The following is an 18,978-nucleotide window of genomic DNA, read 5'->3' as shown; positions in this document are numbered from 1 at the left end:
ATAGGCTCGCAGTAAACACCACAAGGAGCTATCTCCAGAAGAAGATCCATCCTGAGTGGCAGTCAGCACTTAAATGGGATCTAGGAGAGGTGCAGCCAGGCTCCACCCCTTCCACCAGCACGGGTGAATTGCCTTCACCTGTGCTCCTCTGGCTGACTCATTGCTCGCCTCAGGTGATCAGTCAGAGGTTCAGGCTGTGACTCAGCAGTTCCCATAAACAGACGTCAGGGCGAATGCTGTTAAGTGTTAATTCATCCATTATTAGTGTCATTAGTGACAATTCTGATATAACTAATTGTAAAGTTCATTTTGGTATAAACTTAAGAAAGCAAATCTGACTGCAAAAAAATTAAAACCATTTACTGAAGAGTTTATTAAGCAATGCATGGAAAGCACGGCACACATAATATGTCCAAAGCAGGTTTTTCTGAAATTAGTTTGTCTTGCCAGACTACAGCCAAGTGAATATAAGAAAATTTGGTGTCTTTAAAAGACACAACTACATCTCCCCATTTGTATGAAACAGTAAAAAATACATTCAAGTAATTTTCTTTAACCTTTGTCAACATATTTGTTAAAGCTACTGATAGCACCCTACCAATGGCTGGTAAAAAAAAAAAGAGACTTACAAAATTAAGAGAAAATAATGCAGTTGCCAGAAGAAAAATCACACAATGAAATACTGTTGCATCAAACATTAAGAAAATGTATGTGAGAAAGCTTTAAAAATTGATAATATAATTCAAAAACATCATCAAAGCTCTGTATTTCATAATACGGGATTGAATCATCGTCAATTCCAGGAAATCCTTAAAAGTAAGAATGCTGATTATAGGGACACCATTAACTTTTCTGAAGCCAGGTGGCTAAGTAAAGGTAGAACACTAAAAATATTATATGATTTGAGAAATGAAATTAAGTCCTTTGTGGAGTCAGAAGGAAAATTTGTGTCAGAATGTGAAGATTAAAAATGGCTTACAGATTTAGCATTTTTGACAGATTTGGCCACTCACTTAAATGAGTTAAACATGCAGCTTCAAGATGAAAATGATCTCATCTGCTGTGTTTCCAACATGACTGTGTTTGAAATAAAATTTAAATTATGGCAAGCTCAAGCTACATCAAATAATTTCATGCATTTTAATATGCTGGCTTAAACACAGTCCTGTGAGCAGTGAGAAATATGCAGCCTTGCTTTCATTTCTGAAAAAAGAATTTGAGAATAGGCTTTGAGATTAAAGAAAAACAAACTTTTTTTATTTTTGTATTTGGGATTCCATTTCAATCAATCTAAATACACTACCTGTGAATTTTGTATGCAATTGCAATCTAATATTCAGCTCAAAAATTTTATCATGTCTGATTATGAAACTTTATACATTATTACATATTTTACATGTGGCACAAGATGATTCCCATTCACGCAGAATGGCCCAGGCAAGCAAAAAAGTTGGACACCCACGATACACAGCGTCCATACCTTCTGACCTCTGTTCTCCACAAAGAAGCATTCTTGAGCTTGCACTGCACAAAGCAATGATATCCAACAGGAGAAAAGCCCTAAGCTTCACAAGTTGCAACATTTACGTGTTTTGTCATATTTTCTTTTTAAGATGGTTCCTAGAAAAATGTCATTCATCTACATTAATGCTTTCCTGTTTTGACTAAAATAAAATCAGTATCTCAACAGTAGATCAATTTGAACTATCTGTTCATTTGACCTGTATAGCAAAATTGTTTTGCATAAATCAGTTTCAGTCATACAACCATTTGTACCCTCCTCGTGCTTGTGCTGCTAAGAAAGATACCTATTTGGCATAAACTGCCAGTACAGAGTTGTTCTCTGTTAATGAGCATAGACAATCTTCTTTTGCTGTTATGGGTTGGGAAGTTTTAATGCAATAGCGCAGTAATAGCCTGTAGGACCAGCTAACATATTAGCTCAACTAGTCACAAATGAAATGTTCCAGGCAATTGTTGCAGGAACATCTGAGATCCCAACATGGGATCAAGAAGAGTACTTCTGTGGAAACAGCATGCCTTACTAAAGACAAACAAGATGTTAAGTGGGGCCACGGTAGGCACAAGTTGTGGTAGTGCTCCATTTTCAACAAGCACATACAATAAGAGTCCATTACCTACAAAGCTGTACACATGCCAGATTGTGCAAACCATGAGTGAGAACTCAGACATTGGTGTTATTTATAATTATCCTGTTTATGTCCCCAGTGTAGGAGGCAGAGGCCACAGAATTAAGGATGTATGAGGAGGAAATACACAACCCATCATAGATGAAGAGCAGCAGTTTGCTTTAGGGATAGAACAGCACATGCTAAGACACACGTGCCTGTTGTTTTATTACATGTTTTCAGCAACCTGCGTTGCAGAACTCTGCTCCACTGTGGTCCCTGTGTCAGGTCCACTAATTCTGAAGATTAAAATCAAGTAGCAATAGGGTTAGGAACGTATCTCAGAGTACAAAGAAACCAGCCTGTTCATCCCACCTCTACATAATATGTGGTTCCTACACTGTCAACTCTCCACAGATAACAAATTCAAGCCATGCTGCTCAAAACTTCCACTAGTTTGAGCAACACTGGTACCAAAGCACTACTGCAACTTCAGAGCTCTTGCCTCATTAGTCCAGTTATACACAAGCACTTAGTATTATATGGGAGCATGCAAAAATACTTCTGAGAGGTCATTAAAATGGAGAAAAACTTCCAGTGTAGTTACAGAGTAGTCAGAGATGCAAGAATGCTGAGAAGTAACAGGAGTGCTCACTGTGACAAAGCAGGTTGTATCAGTTTATTGCTTTGTGCTTCAATTTTCACAGCCATAAGATACAGAGGACTGATGCTGTTCTCTATAAATATTTCATTAATTTATAAATGGAAATTGCAAAACAAAAAACAAGCTGCAATATTATGTAAAAAGTCCTGTTCTCCCACACAAGAGCAACAGATTTTTTGACCCAATGGCAAGATATCCTTTTCCTCCACACAAAATTCATTCTCCCTGTTAGGAACAGCTCTTGGATATTTTGCAGAGCATAGCACAGAAAGCTTTCAAAAAGCAGCTTGCAAGATCTTTAAATGTTATCATTTGCTAACACAAAAGCACCAAATTAATAATATTTGATCTCATACACAATCCTCTCAGGCTGCCATAATGGTGAAGGGACTGCTCCACGCATGCCCAATAAAACATTATACAAATGCGAGAAGATACGGATGTAATACAGCAGGTGAGTCTATTACTCCCATCCAAATTCAGCTGAGAGAGAAGAGACAAGCTGAGAATACTATCATGCAGGGTGAATGCTCAGTTCCAGTCAGAAGAGAGTTTCCAATGGGATGGCAGATGTTCACCTTGAATCTTGTAAGGGATTCTGGATGACAGTGTGGTGGGCAGAGGAGTCTGTTCCAGGATTCTGACACTGCAAAGAGCTGTTAGGCTGTAGTTTCTCAGGAAAATACAATGTTTTGTAAATCAGATCTTGGATTGCAGAAACATCACTTTTTTCTATAGAAAAAGAAAAAGACAATTGGCAGGGATTCTCAAAAGATTAAGTAGCCCTTCTCCTGAAGAAGTACCCTCCAGTTCTCTAGCACCAGCAGCTCTTCCTCTCTTTTTTCTTGTACATCCCTCATTCTGTGCACTCACCTACACCCAGCTCCTGCAGTAGACTGTCAAACTCTGGGTCATTCTCCAGGATTTTTAAAAGGTTGGTGGACTCCATTCTCTCCAGCTGCACATCCCAGTAGATGTAGATCTTCTGATTGAAGCTGACATAAACCAGGCAGGGACTGTTGCTTCCTTGTTTGCATGCATATAGGCCTACAAAGAACAGAAATATGGAAAATTTGTCTACTTCTCAAAATACAGAGAAGGCAAATAGGTAACTTCTCAGGATGAGACAACAAAGACGTTAGCAGAGAGCAGTAAGCACCTTCATGGAAAGAACAGAGATGGACTTGGCTATGTTAAGCCCCTCTGAGACATTTCAGTTGTCTCTAAACTGTCTTTAATGTATGCAGCTTGTGGATTTGCAAGCTGCTTTTTACAAGTCTAAGAGAAACAAATTAGCAAAGTCAAGACTCAGGCTGGCTCCATGGCGGTCTGTATCTCAAGTGAGAACAGCTTAGAAGACTGCAAATTTAAAAAGCAATGGAGAAGAAAACACTGATAGCACTCTCAGATTGGACAGAACAGAAAGGAAAAAAAAAAACAAACCAAAAATAAACTAAACCAATCACACCCATACCCCAGCATCACCCCCACTCATTCTGCTTTTCCCAGATTCCATCAGTGGGAAGACTAACTGTGCCTCTTCCTGCAGAATATACACCCCAGGAAAATTATTCCCCACTGCAGACAGACAAAAGATCACAGGTTCCCCAGAGGAGAGCAGTAACTTTTATGGAGAAATGTTGTGAGGGCTGGCTTAGCAGTCAAAATCCTCACCTGCACAGAATGCACTGACATTCTCATCTGCTTGAAATCTGGCAACTGTGCGATTGTGGTCGATGATATATGTCTGGCCATCCCATGCACAGGCAATTACCTCCTCACGTCCATTGCCCTGCAGGAACCATAGGATTAGCACAGACATCAGCTACTCCCAGAGGCAGTCAATAATCTTTCTGCTTATTCAAGAGGTAGAGCACTATTAAATGAACAAGATAACACTCATTAACTTGGAAATCAACTCTTCCTTCTCTATTACAATCCTTATGTATCCTATGAGCCCATAGGCTATCACTTGGAGTATTGACAATTTGCAAAACTTTTCGATTTTGCAATGAGATAAAAGAGCAGTTCAGGGATGGAAAAATTCATAGCAAGGCACTGTGCTCACTAGGTCAAATAGGCAGACACAACTCAAACTCTTGGAGGAAGGCAGACTGACACGAGTGTAGAATGTGCTGGCACAGTCAGAGCTTTCAGTGTATCATCCTGCAATAATCCCAGCATTTTTTCAGCTGAGTCATACTCTGTGGGAATACAAGAAAGACTATTCAGAGCAGCAGCTGTGGTACAAAATAAACATCAAGAGAAAGCAACACTGAGAACCAAGGACATCTCCAGAAGAAGAAAAAAGCAAAGTCAAGTAAGCTGTGTGATGGCCTCGTGATGATGGCCTTGATTGGAGGAAGAGCGTGTTACCAGAGACAACTCATGGCTCTGACTGGATAACTGCCTGTGTGCAGTTAAGGAGTGTTTGTGGAATGTTTTGTTGACATGTAAAGGTGGTGGGAAAGTTAAAAGAGAAAACTTGTGAATGTATACAAGGGATGTTAGAACCTGCAATAAACAATTTGCATCATTCCAAGTTCGTGCCTCAGCTGCTGCAATACTATCTCTGCCCTTCCAAAATTTAAACATAGAAAAGTTATGTTGAACTTTTGTCTTCACTCCTTCACTCTCAGACCTATTCACATAGTACTCACAGTAACATCCAGCTTTTCCAGCGCAAATAGCTGGTGATCAACCTGCACAGACCAGAGCAGCTTGTCTGCCCCTTCCATGAGTTTCAGTGTCCCTGAAGAGGAAAAAAAAGATTGTCCTGAAAATATTAAAAGGCTTAAATATTAAATATCTGCTAACATTCGGCCCTGTGTACTTCTTCAGCCCTCATGGTCTGCTAATGGAGGGAAGAGCATAGTACAGACTGTAGCTGACAGGAATCTCATTTCTGGGAGGGATAGTAGTTGATTGCATTTTCAGCCAAGTAAAAGGAAACAGGAAGAAATGGCAGCAGCTCTACTAATTGGCTTGCACCCTAAGAAGAAAGTGTTCAAAACACGATTCCTGGATACAATACATCAACATGTCTCGCATGAGACCACGTAAACTAGAATCCTCTCATCATGTCCCATGGATCATACAATCTCAAGAGAACTGGTATCAGCTGAAAAGTTACTGGCTAGTAGTATAGAAGTGGCCTCCTGGATGCTAAAATCATTCTAAACACTTACCTCATACCATTTTCCTATTTTCCAGAGGTATTGTGAAAATACCATGGAGGCTAGTGGGAGATGCAGACCTGAGACAGAAGGTCATATAACGTAAACATGAACCTATCCTCACTATGCCCTCCAATCTCAGTACGGCTCATGAAGGAATCATTGTGTGACTGGAAGCCTTGCCCATTGAGGCAGCTTCACAGTTAAGGCCCAAACAAGAATCAGAAACTCCCTAGCAGAACATCATAGAGCAGATGGACATCTAGCCCATATAGGCCAAGTTGCCTACCTGGAAACAGGGACACACAGCACCTTGTCTCCACACAGCTGCTTTTTGAACAGAATCCCTCCATTCAGTTAATTAGTCTGTCCTATCACTTCTCAGTCTGCAATGGAGCAGAAAAATATGGCTCCAGGCCAGTGTGAGGCAAGCTCTTCACTAACAATACTTGAGTTTCAGCATCCATTTCCTTTAATACTTTTAGAAACAACACAAATCCCTTCAAATACAAAGGCATATCTCTGCTATGGTTTACAGGCTCTTGTTTACATGCACTGCACTGCCAAATTGGCATCTCAAACAGTAGTTTAAGTATTGGGTAAGCATGCAGCTTAGGAGTAAGCAGATGCTAATTCTAGTTTCAAGCTTTCCGTTTTGGGCCAAGCTTTAACAGTTCTATCCCCATAGGCCACGGTGCCATATGAGTAATAAATGTTTGTAAAATGCTTTGAAATCCACAGATGAAGAGATTGTAATAGCAAAAAAGGGAGATACTAATAAGACACTGAAAAAAGAAGAAAACAAACATCAGAAGAAGAAGCTAGTCAAATTCTTTTGTGTGCATCAGGAAACATTTCTGAAGCCCAGTTCCCTCTTGTTTCAAAATCAAAAGCACTGCACACTTGTTCCCTACTTTTAATTAAGGACAAACCTTGGGCTTTCTCACAGGCCCTTCTTCCGGGACAGTGGCAGAACTTACCATCAAGCGTACAAAGGGCAAAGAGACCCGAGCCATTACCCACACTGGAGTACCCTGTAAATGCAGAAGAGAATTACAGTTGAAACCTACTTATGAGCATTGTTCCTTCCCTCTTCTGAAAAAAAAAAAGATGCAAAACAACAAGCTGACCCATATTGCCTCCTTTTTCATCCAGTCTTACAACTTTGCGTAACAAGTATCTGCAGTCTTGCAACCAATCCTACCTCATGCCAGCTTTTATTAGTAGAGCACAACTGTCAGTGTAAACCCAAGAATCCAGCATCTTTAGTTTGCATTGATATGGGCATGTCTGGCTCTGCTGACTGCTTCCAGGAATTTGTTTATGCCAAATGTATGCAGACCTTCAGCAGTTCTGGTTGCAGTTAACATCATCAAACCCTCTTTACGCTCCAAAAATGCACAAACACAGGCACAATAATCACAAAGGGACAATGTGGATAATAGCCTAAGCTAAATGAATATCAAAACTATACCCTCACTGCTTCCCTCAGGGATAGGAATGTTGCCTTCAGTTGTTCAAGAAACAAGAAGAAAAAGCAGATCCCACTAGAAGGACTACATTTCAGCCAAAGCGGCACAAAAGCACCTTCATGTCAGCTCCTGAATGAGTCTGCCGAGATCATGCTACCAATATTATTATTTCCACTAGATGAAAACTGAACAGAAACTGAGGTTCCCACTCAGCAAACGCTGCTCAGATGCTACAGAGCTCTTGCTTTGAGGGTAGATTAGACATCTGTCTCAATGCTCGTGCACCCAGCCCTGGCTTTATTAGTTCCCACAGCTGTGAACTTCCTGCAAACAAACAGTTCCTCTCCAAAGCCTGCGTATCACATAATTGTGCACAGGACTAGCTAAACCCAAAGACATGACTTTCCTGACCACCACTTCAGTAAACTCTTTACCTGTCCACTAGTCAGAAGAGACATGCAAGATAAAAGTTTTGGAAGTGATATCACACTTGGTGGCAGAAGGCTAGAGCTGTTTTCAACTACAGCTGCATTTTGTGTTTGCACTGACAATGTTGAAGGAGGCACAGTCTCCTTGAGGTCTGCAGCAACCCAGGAAACGTGGCAATCAGTGGCAAGACAGCAGAACTGAAAGGACTTTCATGGTCTTCCCAGACAGCTTTCCCAAAATGACACTGTACTGCAAGCCTACTTTCGCCACCATGCACAGCTCCAGGCTACAACACTCCAGAACACAGAGTACCCTATTTCTATAGGATCATTTATAGCAAACAGTTAGCTGGTTGGGTGCTATACTGCCTGTAGCTGACATTCATCTAGACGCACTCTGTTCTAAATGATCTGCTGTGTCCTCTACAAACTGATCAGCATGACATACTTTAGCTGTCTCACTACTGCTGTTCCAGCACCAAGGGGCTTTTTACAAACTTCTCATCCCTTATTCAGCAGGTTTTGTATGCAGTGAAATAAGTGATTTCATGCTCCAGTGATCATGGTACTCACAGCAGCTGAAATGCTGAAAATATGACAAGCTTAGCAACTGGGTAGGAGCTGTACTTTGCGGAGCAGGGAAAGGGATGGGGGGAGCGTTTGGTCAGTTGTCCTTCTCCCTCAACTCTAATCACACTACACAGCCTAATTCCTCCGCAGACAGCACTGCAGATGATAATTCAAATGCACATCAATTCCAGCCAGTTGCAGACATGGAGGGAAAAAGCATGGGTTGCTTTGAATCTTCTTCTTCCTTGCGCTATGGAGCATATAAATAAGGGAGTGTGAAACTTGCATGCTCTGTATGTACAGCATTCAGCATATTCAGCCAGTTTCATGGGGGAAGCACTGGCAGCACGTAAGAAATGCTTGGATACAAAAGCAGTAGGTTAGGGCTGAGAGAAGCCAGCAGCTATAGATAACAGTTGAACAGTATAAACTGAAAGGAGACAAAGGACAGCAATAAAAATGAAATGTGGAAGCAGCTTTGGAGGGGTTGGGATCCACAGGCAAAAGAAGGCAGGATATAGCTGTTAGAGGAATCAAGTGCTCAAATGCAAGAAATTAAAAATGATGCTGTGGAAAGGAAGAGATGCATCTAGGTAATTAAGAAGAGGGCAGAAGCTGCAGTCATGCAAAAGGAAGGATCTAGTATATCTGCAGGAGAAGGGCTTCATAGACGTTCAAGATAAGTAAATGTTAGCAAGCAGAGGATGCAGGGAAACTTGTGCTGGGTGATGAATAACAAGGGAAGGTCTAAAGTCTGTAAAAAGTTCAAAAACAAACGTTTAGCTGTTCTTTGGAGGCAGACCAACAGGAGATGAAATCCTTCTGTTCTAGCATATAACTCCTGAAGTTTTTAATTTTCAGCCTCTGGAAATCTAATTTCACACTGGACTGACATTGAAAAAATATCACAGGCAACTGTTGAGGCAGAGGCCGCAAGCTCTTAATTTCTCACCTTGGCCAATACTACCAATCAGATGAGTGGAAACATTCTTATTGTGAATCCGACCAGATGTTTGGTGGAGAATAACATCTCGAACAGGGGCCTCTCTAGAGAGAAAAGAGGCAGGCATCAGGAAAGGTTATGAGATCATGCCTGGTCCTGTGTCAGGACAATCTGAAGAGCAGAATACTCCAGAACTCTCCAAGTCTACAGATGGACAGAGTCTGTGCGCAGGCCCTTAATGAAATACTCAAGAACAATATGCTATTCCCAAAGCAAAAAATGACAGATTGCTCTAAGCAGGGGACATCTCAATCACCAGTAAAAGGATTATTTGCTGACAAAAAGCAATGAAAAGAAAGCACACCATCTCAGGAATGATAGAAATTTGGTAATGATTAAAAAACAAGACCTAGTGATTTGTAGCATCAGAAAAGTGGAAAGAACTCAAGTAGGTCAATAAAACATCTATTCTGAACAAGGAGATTGGTGTTTGTTTATTTTTTTTTAAAGTTATTTTCTGTCACATGTGCCTGAATGCTATTCATTCAGGAAAACTTTCTGTCTATGGTTGTCCAAGTGAGTCAGAGATCATGTCTGGGCCTGAGTTCTGTCCAGGAAGATACTTACATTTCATTAAGGTCTCTAAGACACCAAGACTTGCCCAGCTTCCATCCTGCACATTTTCTGGGTCTGCCTTACTGTCCCAAAGAACAGCATAGGAATGCCTGATTTTCTCACAGTGGTGCCTCTAGGGACAGGGAAAATAACCTCACTGCCCATCTTGATTTCTCTGCTTGTAATTTACAGCACTGGCTGCCAGGTTCTTATTAGGAAATCCTGCCCTATCTGGAGGAAACCAGTAGTGTCTTTCCTGGGCTTCAGATTAATTGGCCTTGGCTCAGCCTTACAGATGCCACCCGTCCCACATTTAGACAGCTCCCCTGACTCCTTCTCCTTATAGAGATCTAGGTCACTCACTCCTTGGCCAACTCGAGAAGAAGAGCAGGACACAACAAAAACAATATTCTTCTCTAGCATAGAGACCTGAATTCATGGGCACTTGGGTGTCAACAAGCTTAAGTCATGAACTCCCAGCAGGTAGTTCATTGCAGATACTGGCTTCACTAGGATGACAGCATTATCCCTCAGAAAGGCAGTGGTCGTGGTGCCCTCTTGTGACAGGCATCTACAGTAGAATCTCCTCATCTACTCCACGCAATCACTGTTCACCTGCTAGGGGAAGAGCTGTCTCTTCCCTCAATCATGGGTTGCTGCTCGGAGTCCCAGGTGCACAGCAGAATGGCATAACCGCAGCCTGGCTGGGACACCATCATCTCTGGTAAGCCATCAGGGCCTGGGTTCACAGAAAGGCTATCCACCTGTACTGACACAGGATAAACAAAGATAGAGTTGAACTGAAAACCTTACATAACCTAGAAGTTTCCACTGTGCAACTTGCACCTAAATCTGACTACAGCAGATTTTTTCATAGAAGCTGAGCATAAACTGAACAAAGCCAGCTACAGGCAAAATATACAAGTAAAACGGATCTTCACCTAGCAAAAGCCACTTAGGAACACCCTTAGTGGAAAACATTCTCTAGTCAAGTCAGAGAAGCTAATGAACATCACACCAGCGTCCCTGCGTGCACAGGGCAACTGCTAGGCAAATCTCCTTTCAAGCCATCAAGATGACAATTACTTTGTAGATAGAACTGAGAACTCGTGCCTCTTCCCATATCCTTACCTGACCTTCCAGCAACCATTTCTTCAGCAGGATCAGCTGCCCACAGAGATGGTCTGAATTCTCCGACAAGTCCTCCCAGCGGAAGGCACGCACCACTCTATCAGTGTAACCTACCACCAGCTCACACTTCCCATCTCCATCTGCAGGGAAACCAGGAGACAGAAGGGCTCTCTTAGGCCTTCATAACTGCAAAAACCCCAACATCCATTAAGCATCATCCTTGAGGATCCCAACCCTATTACAAGAACTCACACTTTGGAATTTTTTTGTAAATTCTTGCTCTTCTCCTCAAGGACTGGACAGTCTTGTTAAAGCAACTGTTTCAGCTAGGTAGTCATTTTCTTCTACATGCTCATACACTTTCTGTCTCCCCATCACCACTTCTTGCCCCCAAATCCCCTCACCCTGAACTCCCATCCTTGTTGTCCCACTCACCTATGTCACTGATTAGCATGACTTTGGTGTTGGCAGGAATATGTTGCTTGAACACTAGCTTCTGCTCTTCTGCTAGTTCATGGTGGCCTGAAGCATCTGGGTGTTTTGAAGGGGAAGTCAGATCAAAAAGATGAAACCAACCTTCTGCACTCACTGCCACTACAAGATTCTAAGAGAAAAAGAGAACAGTCTTCGTATTACTTTTTTCTTTTAGAAATTGTAGCAGGGCAAGGGAAGATCAATGACTGCTACAAGGGAAAAAGAGGCTATTTCTGGCCAGTTGTCACAGAGGTATCTCCAGATCTGTGTCTGTGACAGGGGTCACAGTCCCAAAAACAAAAACAAAACAAAACAAAAAGAGAGAGGTAGGAAAAAAAAGTATTAACTGTTTACAGCTAGTCTGGCCCAGCCCTGTGACTAATGAGGCATGGCACATGCGGGCCAGCACCTCAGGAGAGAGAGAAAAGTGGGGGGAGGGAAATAGTAGATGGGTCTAAAAAAAAAAACCAAAACAGAGCAACAGCAACAATCTGAGGAGGAATATTAATTTACTACATCCAACAAAATCAAACAAAATGAGAGAAAATGAGAGAAACAGTGTCCAAAACTAGAAGCCAGTAATGAGTGGTGTCCCTCAGGGGTCTGTCTTGGGACCAGTGCTCTTTAACATAATTATCAGTGACATAGATGGTGGAATTGAGTGCAGCAAGCTTTCTGATGACACCAAGCTGAGTGGTGCAGTTGACATGGTGGAAGGAAGGGATGCCATTCAGAGGGACCTCAACAAACTCAGAAGGTGGGCCTGGGTGAATCTAATGAGGTTCAACACAACAAACTGCAAAGTTCTGCACTCGGGCCGGAGAAATCCCAGGCATTTATACAGACCAAAAGGAGCAAACTTTGAGAGTAGCCCTGTAGAGAAGGACCTGGGGGGTCCTGGTGGATGAAAAACTGAACATGATCCAGCAGTGTGCTCTTGCAGCTCAGAAAGCAAATGGCATCCTGGGCTCCATCAGGAGAGGGGTGGCCAGCAGGGATAGAGAGGTGATTGTCCCTCTCTACTCTGCCCTTGTGAGGCCTCATCTGGAGTACTGTGTCCAGGTCTGGAGCTCCCAGTACAAGAAAGACAGAACTGTTGGAGAGAGTCCAGAGGAGGGCCACAAAGATGTTCAGAGGACTGGAGCACCTCCCCTGCAAAGGCTGAGGGAGCTGGGCTTGTTCAGTATGGAGAAAAGAAGGCTGGGAGGTGATCTCATTGCAGAATTCCAGTACCTAAAGGGAGCCTAAACAGGAGGGGAGTCAACTCTTTGAAACGGTAGATAATAACAGGACAAGGGGAAATGGTTTTTAAGTTGAAAGAGGGAAAATGTAGGTTGGATGTCAGGGGAAAGTTCTTTATTATGAGTGGTGAGGTGCTGGAACAGGCTGCCCAGAAAGGTTCTGGATACCCTGTCCCTGGAGATGTTCAAAGCCAGGTTGGATGGGGCCCTGGGCAGCCTGGTCTAGTGTTAAATGGGGAGATTGGTGGCTGTACCTGTGGCAGGGGGGGTTGGAGATTCATGACCCTTGAAGTCCTTTCCAACCCAGGCCACTCTGCGATTCTGTGATATCACGGCAGGCAAAAGCAGCCGGGGACCACATGCTTGTCAGCCACCTGGACCAGGAAAGTGAGCCACGAGCTCCTCCTGTCTTCCTCTGGGCCTGAACTCCTCTGGGGAATGCTGCTCCTCTCCAAGAACCAAAATGCCCAAAAAAGGCAGTCCCCAGAACCAGGACAGTAATTCTTTAACTGCTACTGCTTTACATGACATTATGATGTGGAATACCAATAACAAAAATCACAAACTCACAAACCACTCAGGTCCTGAAGGGTCCAAACGGTCCAAAAGGCTCATCATTTTCAGAACAGGATATCAAGCTGATGTCTGCATGCAATTTCCAATACATGGCTTACTCTAACCTCACTTCAGCTCTGCTCTCCTATGGAGCACAATATTTTAGGCAGGATGCCTAAAGTGGAATTTTTGACCTCCTAGTCATTTGTTTAATTCTTAAAAATAGCAAGCCCCCAGAAGAAGTCACACTACACCCACTAGAATTTGCTTGGAAGTTGAAACTATTCTATGTCTGTCTTGTTTAGGTGACCTGAAACACATATAGTCAAGCAGCAGAAGAGCCATGACCTGCAATAGGGCTCAGGACAGCTGGATAACAGCCAACAAGGAAAGGGAGTAATCCTTAAACCCCTGGAGCCTCATGGCATTCACACAGAAGGATGTGCTTATCAGTAAAGCTTCCTAAAGATAAGATCACTTTGCTCACTAAGACTTGTATGGTGTTCACAGACAGATGAGATTCAGGTTACATATAAACCCAAAAACAATTTTAAAATAGAAGCATTAAAATTCTGTGCATGAGGTCAGATCCTGGAGAGAAAACACTTACCATCTGTTCTCGTCCACACTCTTTGACAGACATGAGCTAAATCTCCTAAGCACTTCCCATTTGTCCTACAGACAAAGATGGGGGGAGTTTGAATGCTCTCACCTTTCCTTTATTGCATACATCTCCCACACCAACACATGTAAGCTGCAAGAGAAAAGAAGACCTTAAGAGTCCATCTATGAGAGAAGGCAACCCAAAGAAGCACTTTTAGATAAACCCCTGCCATACCCTCTCTTCTCCTCCTCAAGAGACTGTAGTCTCTTGAACTCGAACAGCCTTTTTAACGACAAAAAGAACTGCCCAGGACAGAAACACATAAGCAACACAACTGTCCAGAGCTCTGGACCAAAATTCAAAGTGCACAGGAATAGGTTCAAGGTGGGAGAAGCCCCAACAGAATTACTGTGTTTGTTTAGTTCTTCACTCATAATTTCTAGTCCAAAGGGCTTGCTGTAAGCAAGCGGGTCTTACATCACTAGATGAAAAGCATCAGAAGCCATTCTGACTGCCACTCCTCTCTAGCTTTCATGTTCCTAAGAGTGATCAAGGACAATAATATGTACATACATTAAAAGGCCCAATCAGTTAAAAGCTTTGTAAAGAACTGACCATTCCTTGGCAGGATCGTACTGTCCAGGGTTTGCTGTCATCATTTTTGTACACATAGAGTTTCCCATTGGTGTCTCCTACCACTAACTCGTTCAGCTGTACAAGAGAATTAGGTTAGTAAGAAGCTCACAATTGCAGTAACGTAGTACTCCCAGCATAGTGTGAATTACAGATCTCATATCTGAAATGGGTAAGAATCAGCAAATCAAGAGTTAAAAGCTTGAAACAGTAGAAAAGGTCTAAGAAAAAAAAAAAAAAAAGAGTCCTCATTTTACACAATCAGACTAAACAGCTGACTTGGGCTTTCTTCATTCATCTGAGGAAGATGTGGAGAAAGTAATTGTCTAGAAAAAATCTGCAAGAACACAACACATTTACTCTGGATCTTCAGCCTCACTAACAAACTGGCTAAACAAACTGGCTTTCTTGAAAGATGACTGCTGAATAGTCACCATCTCCTGCTAATGAGCCCACATATGCCATCCTCTGCATTACGTCTCTACTTCACTTTTTTACATAACTCCCCTAGCACATTACCCTGTGTAACATCAGTTCACATGGCTAGCTATGACACTTTCCAGGATAGCTTAAGAAGATTTGTCTATTGAGACAGTCTTCGTATATGTGTTCAAGCTAATCTCTTCCTAATTACAGCAAAATCAGACATTCCAAGAACAACCATTTGTGGAGCTGACGCTAATAGTGCTGATGCACATCCATCCAACACACACATCAAGAGACAGTTATCCTCGACTTTATTCCATTAGTACTCCAATGCACGGCAACAAACTCCACAGCTTTGCACTTCCAGTCGTGCAACGGTAGCAACGTCTCTCCCTGGGACCAAAAGTTTCTTTCCCTAAGAGCTTCACAGCAAGTAGTGCCTACGACGTCCAATGGTAACGCAAACATTGATTGGCTGTAATCCAGTGACGCTAACATCCCGTTTACGAGCGACTTTCTCCGCCCGCCCCGCACTGCAGCCCCCTGCGTAGTCACGCTAGGCTCGCCAAGTGTGCCCGCCACGCAGCCCTGCGCCACCCGCCGGCTCAAAGCCTGGAACAGATCCCGCCGCTACCGCGTCACGGTCGCACCGTGTCGTTGTCGGCGTCCCCCAGGCAGATGGCGTGCGGAAAGAGGCTGCCACAGAACTCGAGTGCCACGCGCTGCACGTAGCTGACAGACCGCATACCGCCACTCGCTCCGCCGCCGGCCTCCAGCCTGGGACGACGGGAAGGCGATGGCGGCTCCGCGGGTTCGAGCGAGGGGTGATGACGTCAGCATTGAGAAGGGGCGGGGCGGGGCTGAGCTCTTCTCGACGCTGCGACCTCGCGAGGCGGAGTTCCGTGCTCCGCGACCGAGCTCTCCTTCGCAGTGAGAAAACGTAAAAACTTGAGAAAAGCCCTACTGTTATGTAGACCAGGTTTGAGATTCTTGCTCCAGCTCAGTGGGAAAGTATGCCATTGACTGCCTGGAGTGGTTTTCGCTCCCTTACGTTGTAGGCTGAATTACATCACTCATTTACATTTTTACTTACGATAGTAAACCATACCTTAAAGATACTGTAAGAAAACAGCGTGGGATGAAAGTCTTATACATTCAGAGAGACAGATAAGTGTAATTTACCAGTCAATACAATCTTTTATGAAGCAGTAGAAAAAAGTTAAAGAAGTTTTCTTTAACCTTTGTCAACATACCTGATACAGCTACTGATGGTGCCCCAGCTGTTGTTGGTAAAAAGGAGGGACTTGCAAGATTCATAGATAATGATGCAATTACCTCTAACTCACCTTTGATAACATGTCACTGCATCAGGCATCAAGAAAATGTGTGTGTAAAAGCTTTAAAAATGGTTGTCATGCAAATCATAAAAGCCACGAATATCATAAAGCTCAAGAGCCTGAATCATCACCAGTTCTAGCAGTTCCTCAAAAGTATGGATACTGATTATGGGGTCATCATTTAAGGTGATTCAAGGTAAAATGCTAAAAAACACTTCCTGGAATCAAAAGGAGAATTTGTTCTGGATTGTGAGCCATTTTTAATCTCCATATATTTAGTATTTTGGTGGATTTGACAGTTCATTTAAATGAGCTAAATATCGAATCATACAATCACTGAGGTTGGAAAAGAACTTCAAGATCACTTAGTCCAACCGTCCACCTACCAATATTACTGCACTGAAGCATCTCTCTAAATACTCTAACATCTCCAGAGGTGGTGACTCCACAACCTCCCAAAACAGCCCAATCCAGTTCCTGACCGATCTTCTAGAGAATAAATTTTTCCTAATACCCAACCTGAACCTTCCCCAGCGCATTTTCGAGCTGTTCCCTTTAGTCCTATCACTAGCTATGTGGGAGAAGAGGCCAACCTCCACCTCATCACAACCTCCTTTTTTTCAGGCTGTTGTACAGGTCTCCCCAGAAACTCTTCTCCAGACTAAGCAATCTCAGTTCCCTCAGGTGCTCCTCCTAAGACTTGTGTTCCACATCCCTCACTAGGTCGATCTTAATTCTCAGTCCACCACTTATGTATTCTCCCAATCCCTCCATTCACTTGGGAAATGATCAGGTCTATGTGTATTAACTGATAGCTTTATTTCATATTCAAATGAATTAAAAGGGAATGCACACCTCTGCTTCCAATCAAAGCAAGTATACAGTACGTAATTTTCTATCTGATCCATTAAATCATGCATCTTCAAGGTGAAAATCACCGTACCCTTGCTGTATTTCAGACAACGACAGTGATGGAAATCAAATTATGGCAAATTCAAATTATGGCAAATAATCTCATGCATTTTTATATGCTAAGCACAGTCCTGTGAACAGCAAAAGTGTTGTTTTAATAAAGGAATCTGAAAATAGGTTTCATGACTTGAAAAAAGAAAAAAAAAAAAATAAATCACTTTTTCGTACATTTGCAACTCCATTTTCAGCCGACAAACACAGTACTTGTAAATTTTCACAAGGAATGTATAGAGTTGTAATCAGGCATTCAACTAAAAAAAAAAAAAATTTAGTCTCTTTACTAAACTGTCATAAGCCCTCACTTACCAAAGAAATCCTTTGCTTCACAATTATACCTTATTCATCATTTGTGGCAGTACATACATTTATTGTCAAGGATGAAATACAGGAAGAGTAGCATTTCATCAAAAATCTCCGATGAACACTTGGAAAACTCACTAGGCCCAATGAACCAGCCTGATTAGTGCATTAGTTTAACAAAAACAAGGGCAAATATCCCAGCAGCCTTATGCTTTTGTTGTCTTTTTTTATGTTTTAATAAAAATGCATTCCAAAATTGGTTGTTAAATACACTGAATTCATACAATTAGTATGCAACCCATGGCAATTCCTGTTTGCTCAATGCAGCCCAGACCAAGCTAAAAGGATGGACAACTATTAGTGTTTCACCAGTAGAATTTTCCTCACTTGAGCCATATTAAATGTTCCATTTAGAGTTATTTGTGCTCAAGTACAATGTAAAACAGCTTTCCAATATATAGGACTGATAATACTTAACCAAAACTTATGAAAAGCACCTGCACTAACTGTTGATATTTAAGCAAATGAAACTGGTCCTTCAAAGTTACAGCATTTTCTTTCCTGTAATAACCTAACAGAGACTATATTGCCTTTTCCTCTACCCCTTCCCAACCTGAAGGCCCTTAGGGCACTGCTAATCTCGCAGAAAGCAGCGCAGTTCACAGATCCATAAGCTACCTCCAACCCAGCAACTGGCTGGACTTACCATCTTGGGCCTGGGGTAAGGAAAGCATGTCATGCAGGACTTACCACTTTGGTGACAGTTTAGACATACATCTCCATGGCCCAATATCTCTCTCCTCTGAAACAGATAAAACTATGTTCCTTTTGAAAAGCAATAAATTTGTCCCTGCTGCTAGAAAGTTTCAGGAAAGGACAGTTGAGATGCTGAGTTTAACACTACAGAACAGCATGAAGAGCATGGATATGTGTGAATATTCTACCTCATACCTATAGAGAGAAATACAAGCATAACACTTCCCCTCTACACACAGCATTCTCCAAGCCAACACAAGAAACACCACAGAAAAAAAGTAGGAGAATATTAAGTAGTTTTCTTGTGAGGTAAGGATAATAAAGACTGAAATCATTCAGACATTAGCATTTCATTAGGAATTATAAGCACTTTCAAGGTGTTTTACTATTAGCACTTATTTTATCTTCAAAGCCAGTTACTTTCAGGTATCAATCAGTACTCTTCTGCTCCAGTTTCACAACACAAAGGGGAAAGAGAAATACTAACAGATAATAACTAACAGGTTACAGACTCGTGTACAGTTTTAAGCAACATTTTCTTCATTTGCAAAT

At 42.2% G+C, this 18,978-nt stretch overlaps 1 protein-coding gene across 2 annotated transcripts; it reads right to left on the bottom strand.

Annotated features, from left to right (window-relative positions):
• Positions 1-349: 349 nt before the first annotated feature.
• Positions 350-15,874, bottom strand: ITFG2 (integrin alpha FG-GAP repeat containing 2). Of its 2 annotated transcripts, XM_042809890.1 has the most exons (12): positions 15,712-15,874; positions 14,618-14,713; positions 14,111-14,152; positions 11,564-11,732; positions 11,129-11,268; positions 10,613-10,761; positions 9,392-9,486; positions 6,950-7,003; positions 5,454-5,545; positions 4,468-4,585; positions 3,667-3,840; positions 350-3,525 (listed from the first exon to the last, which is right to left on the bottom strand). In XM_042809890.1, the coding sequence occupies exons 1-12, from the start codon at positions 15,805-15,807 to the stop codon at positions 3,368-3,370; spliced, it is 1,383 nt and encodes a 460-aa protein (XP_042665824.1). In that variant the 5' UTR covers positions 15,808-15,874; the 3' UTR covers positions 350-3,367. The 2 variants fall into 2 exon arrangements, with proteins under 2 accessions (XP_042665824.1, XP_042665825.1); XM_042809891.1 differs by lacking the exon at positions 15,712-15,874 and having other exon boundaries at positions 14,009-14,152; positions 14,618-15,653.
• Between the last annotated feature and the right edge of the window lie 3,104 nt (positions 15,875-18,978).

The sequence above is a fragment of the Centrocercus urophasianus genome, unplaced genomic scaffold, assembly GCF_019232065.1.
Source record: "Centrocercus urophasianus isolate 14NV4802_14NV808 unplaced genomic scaffold, USGS_Curo_1.0 seq_12, whole genome shotgun sequence".
NCBI lineage: Eukaryota > Metazoa > Chordata > Aves > Galliformes > Phasianidae > Centrocercus > Centrocercus urophasianus.
Note: the sequence above shows the minus strand (reverse complement) of the source record. Positions and strands in the feature narration are given on the sequence as shown.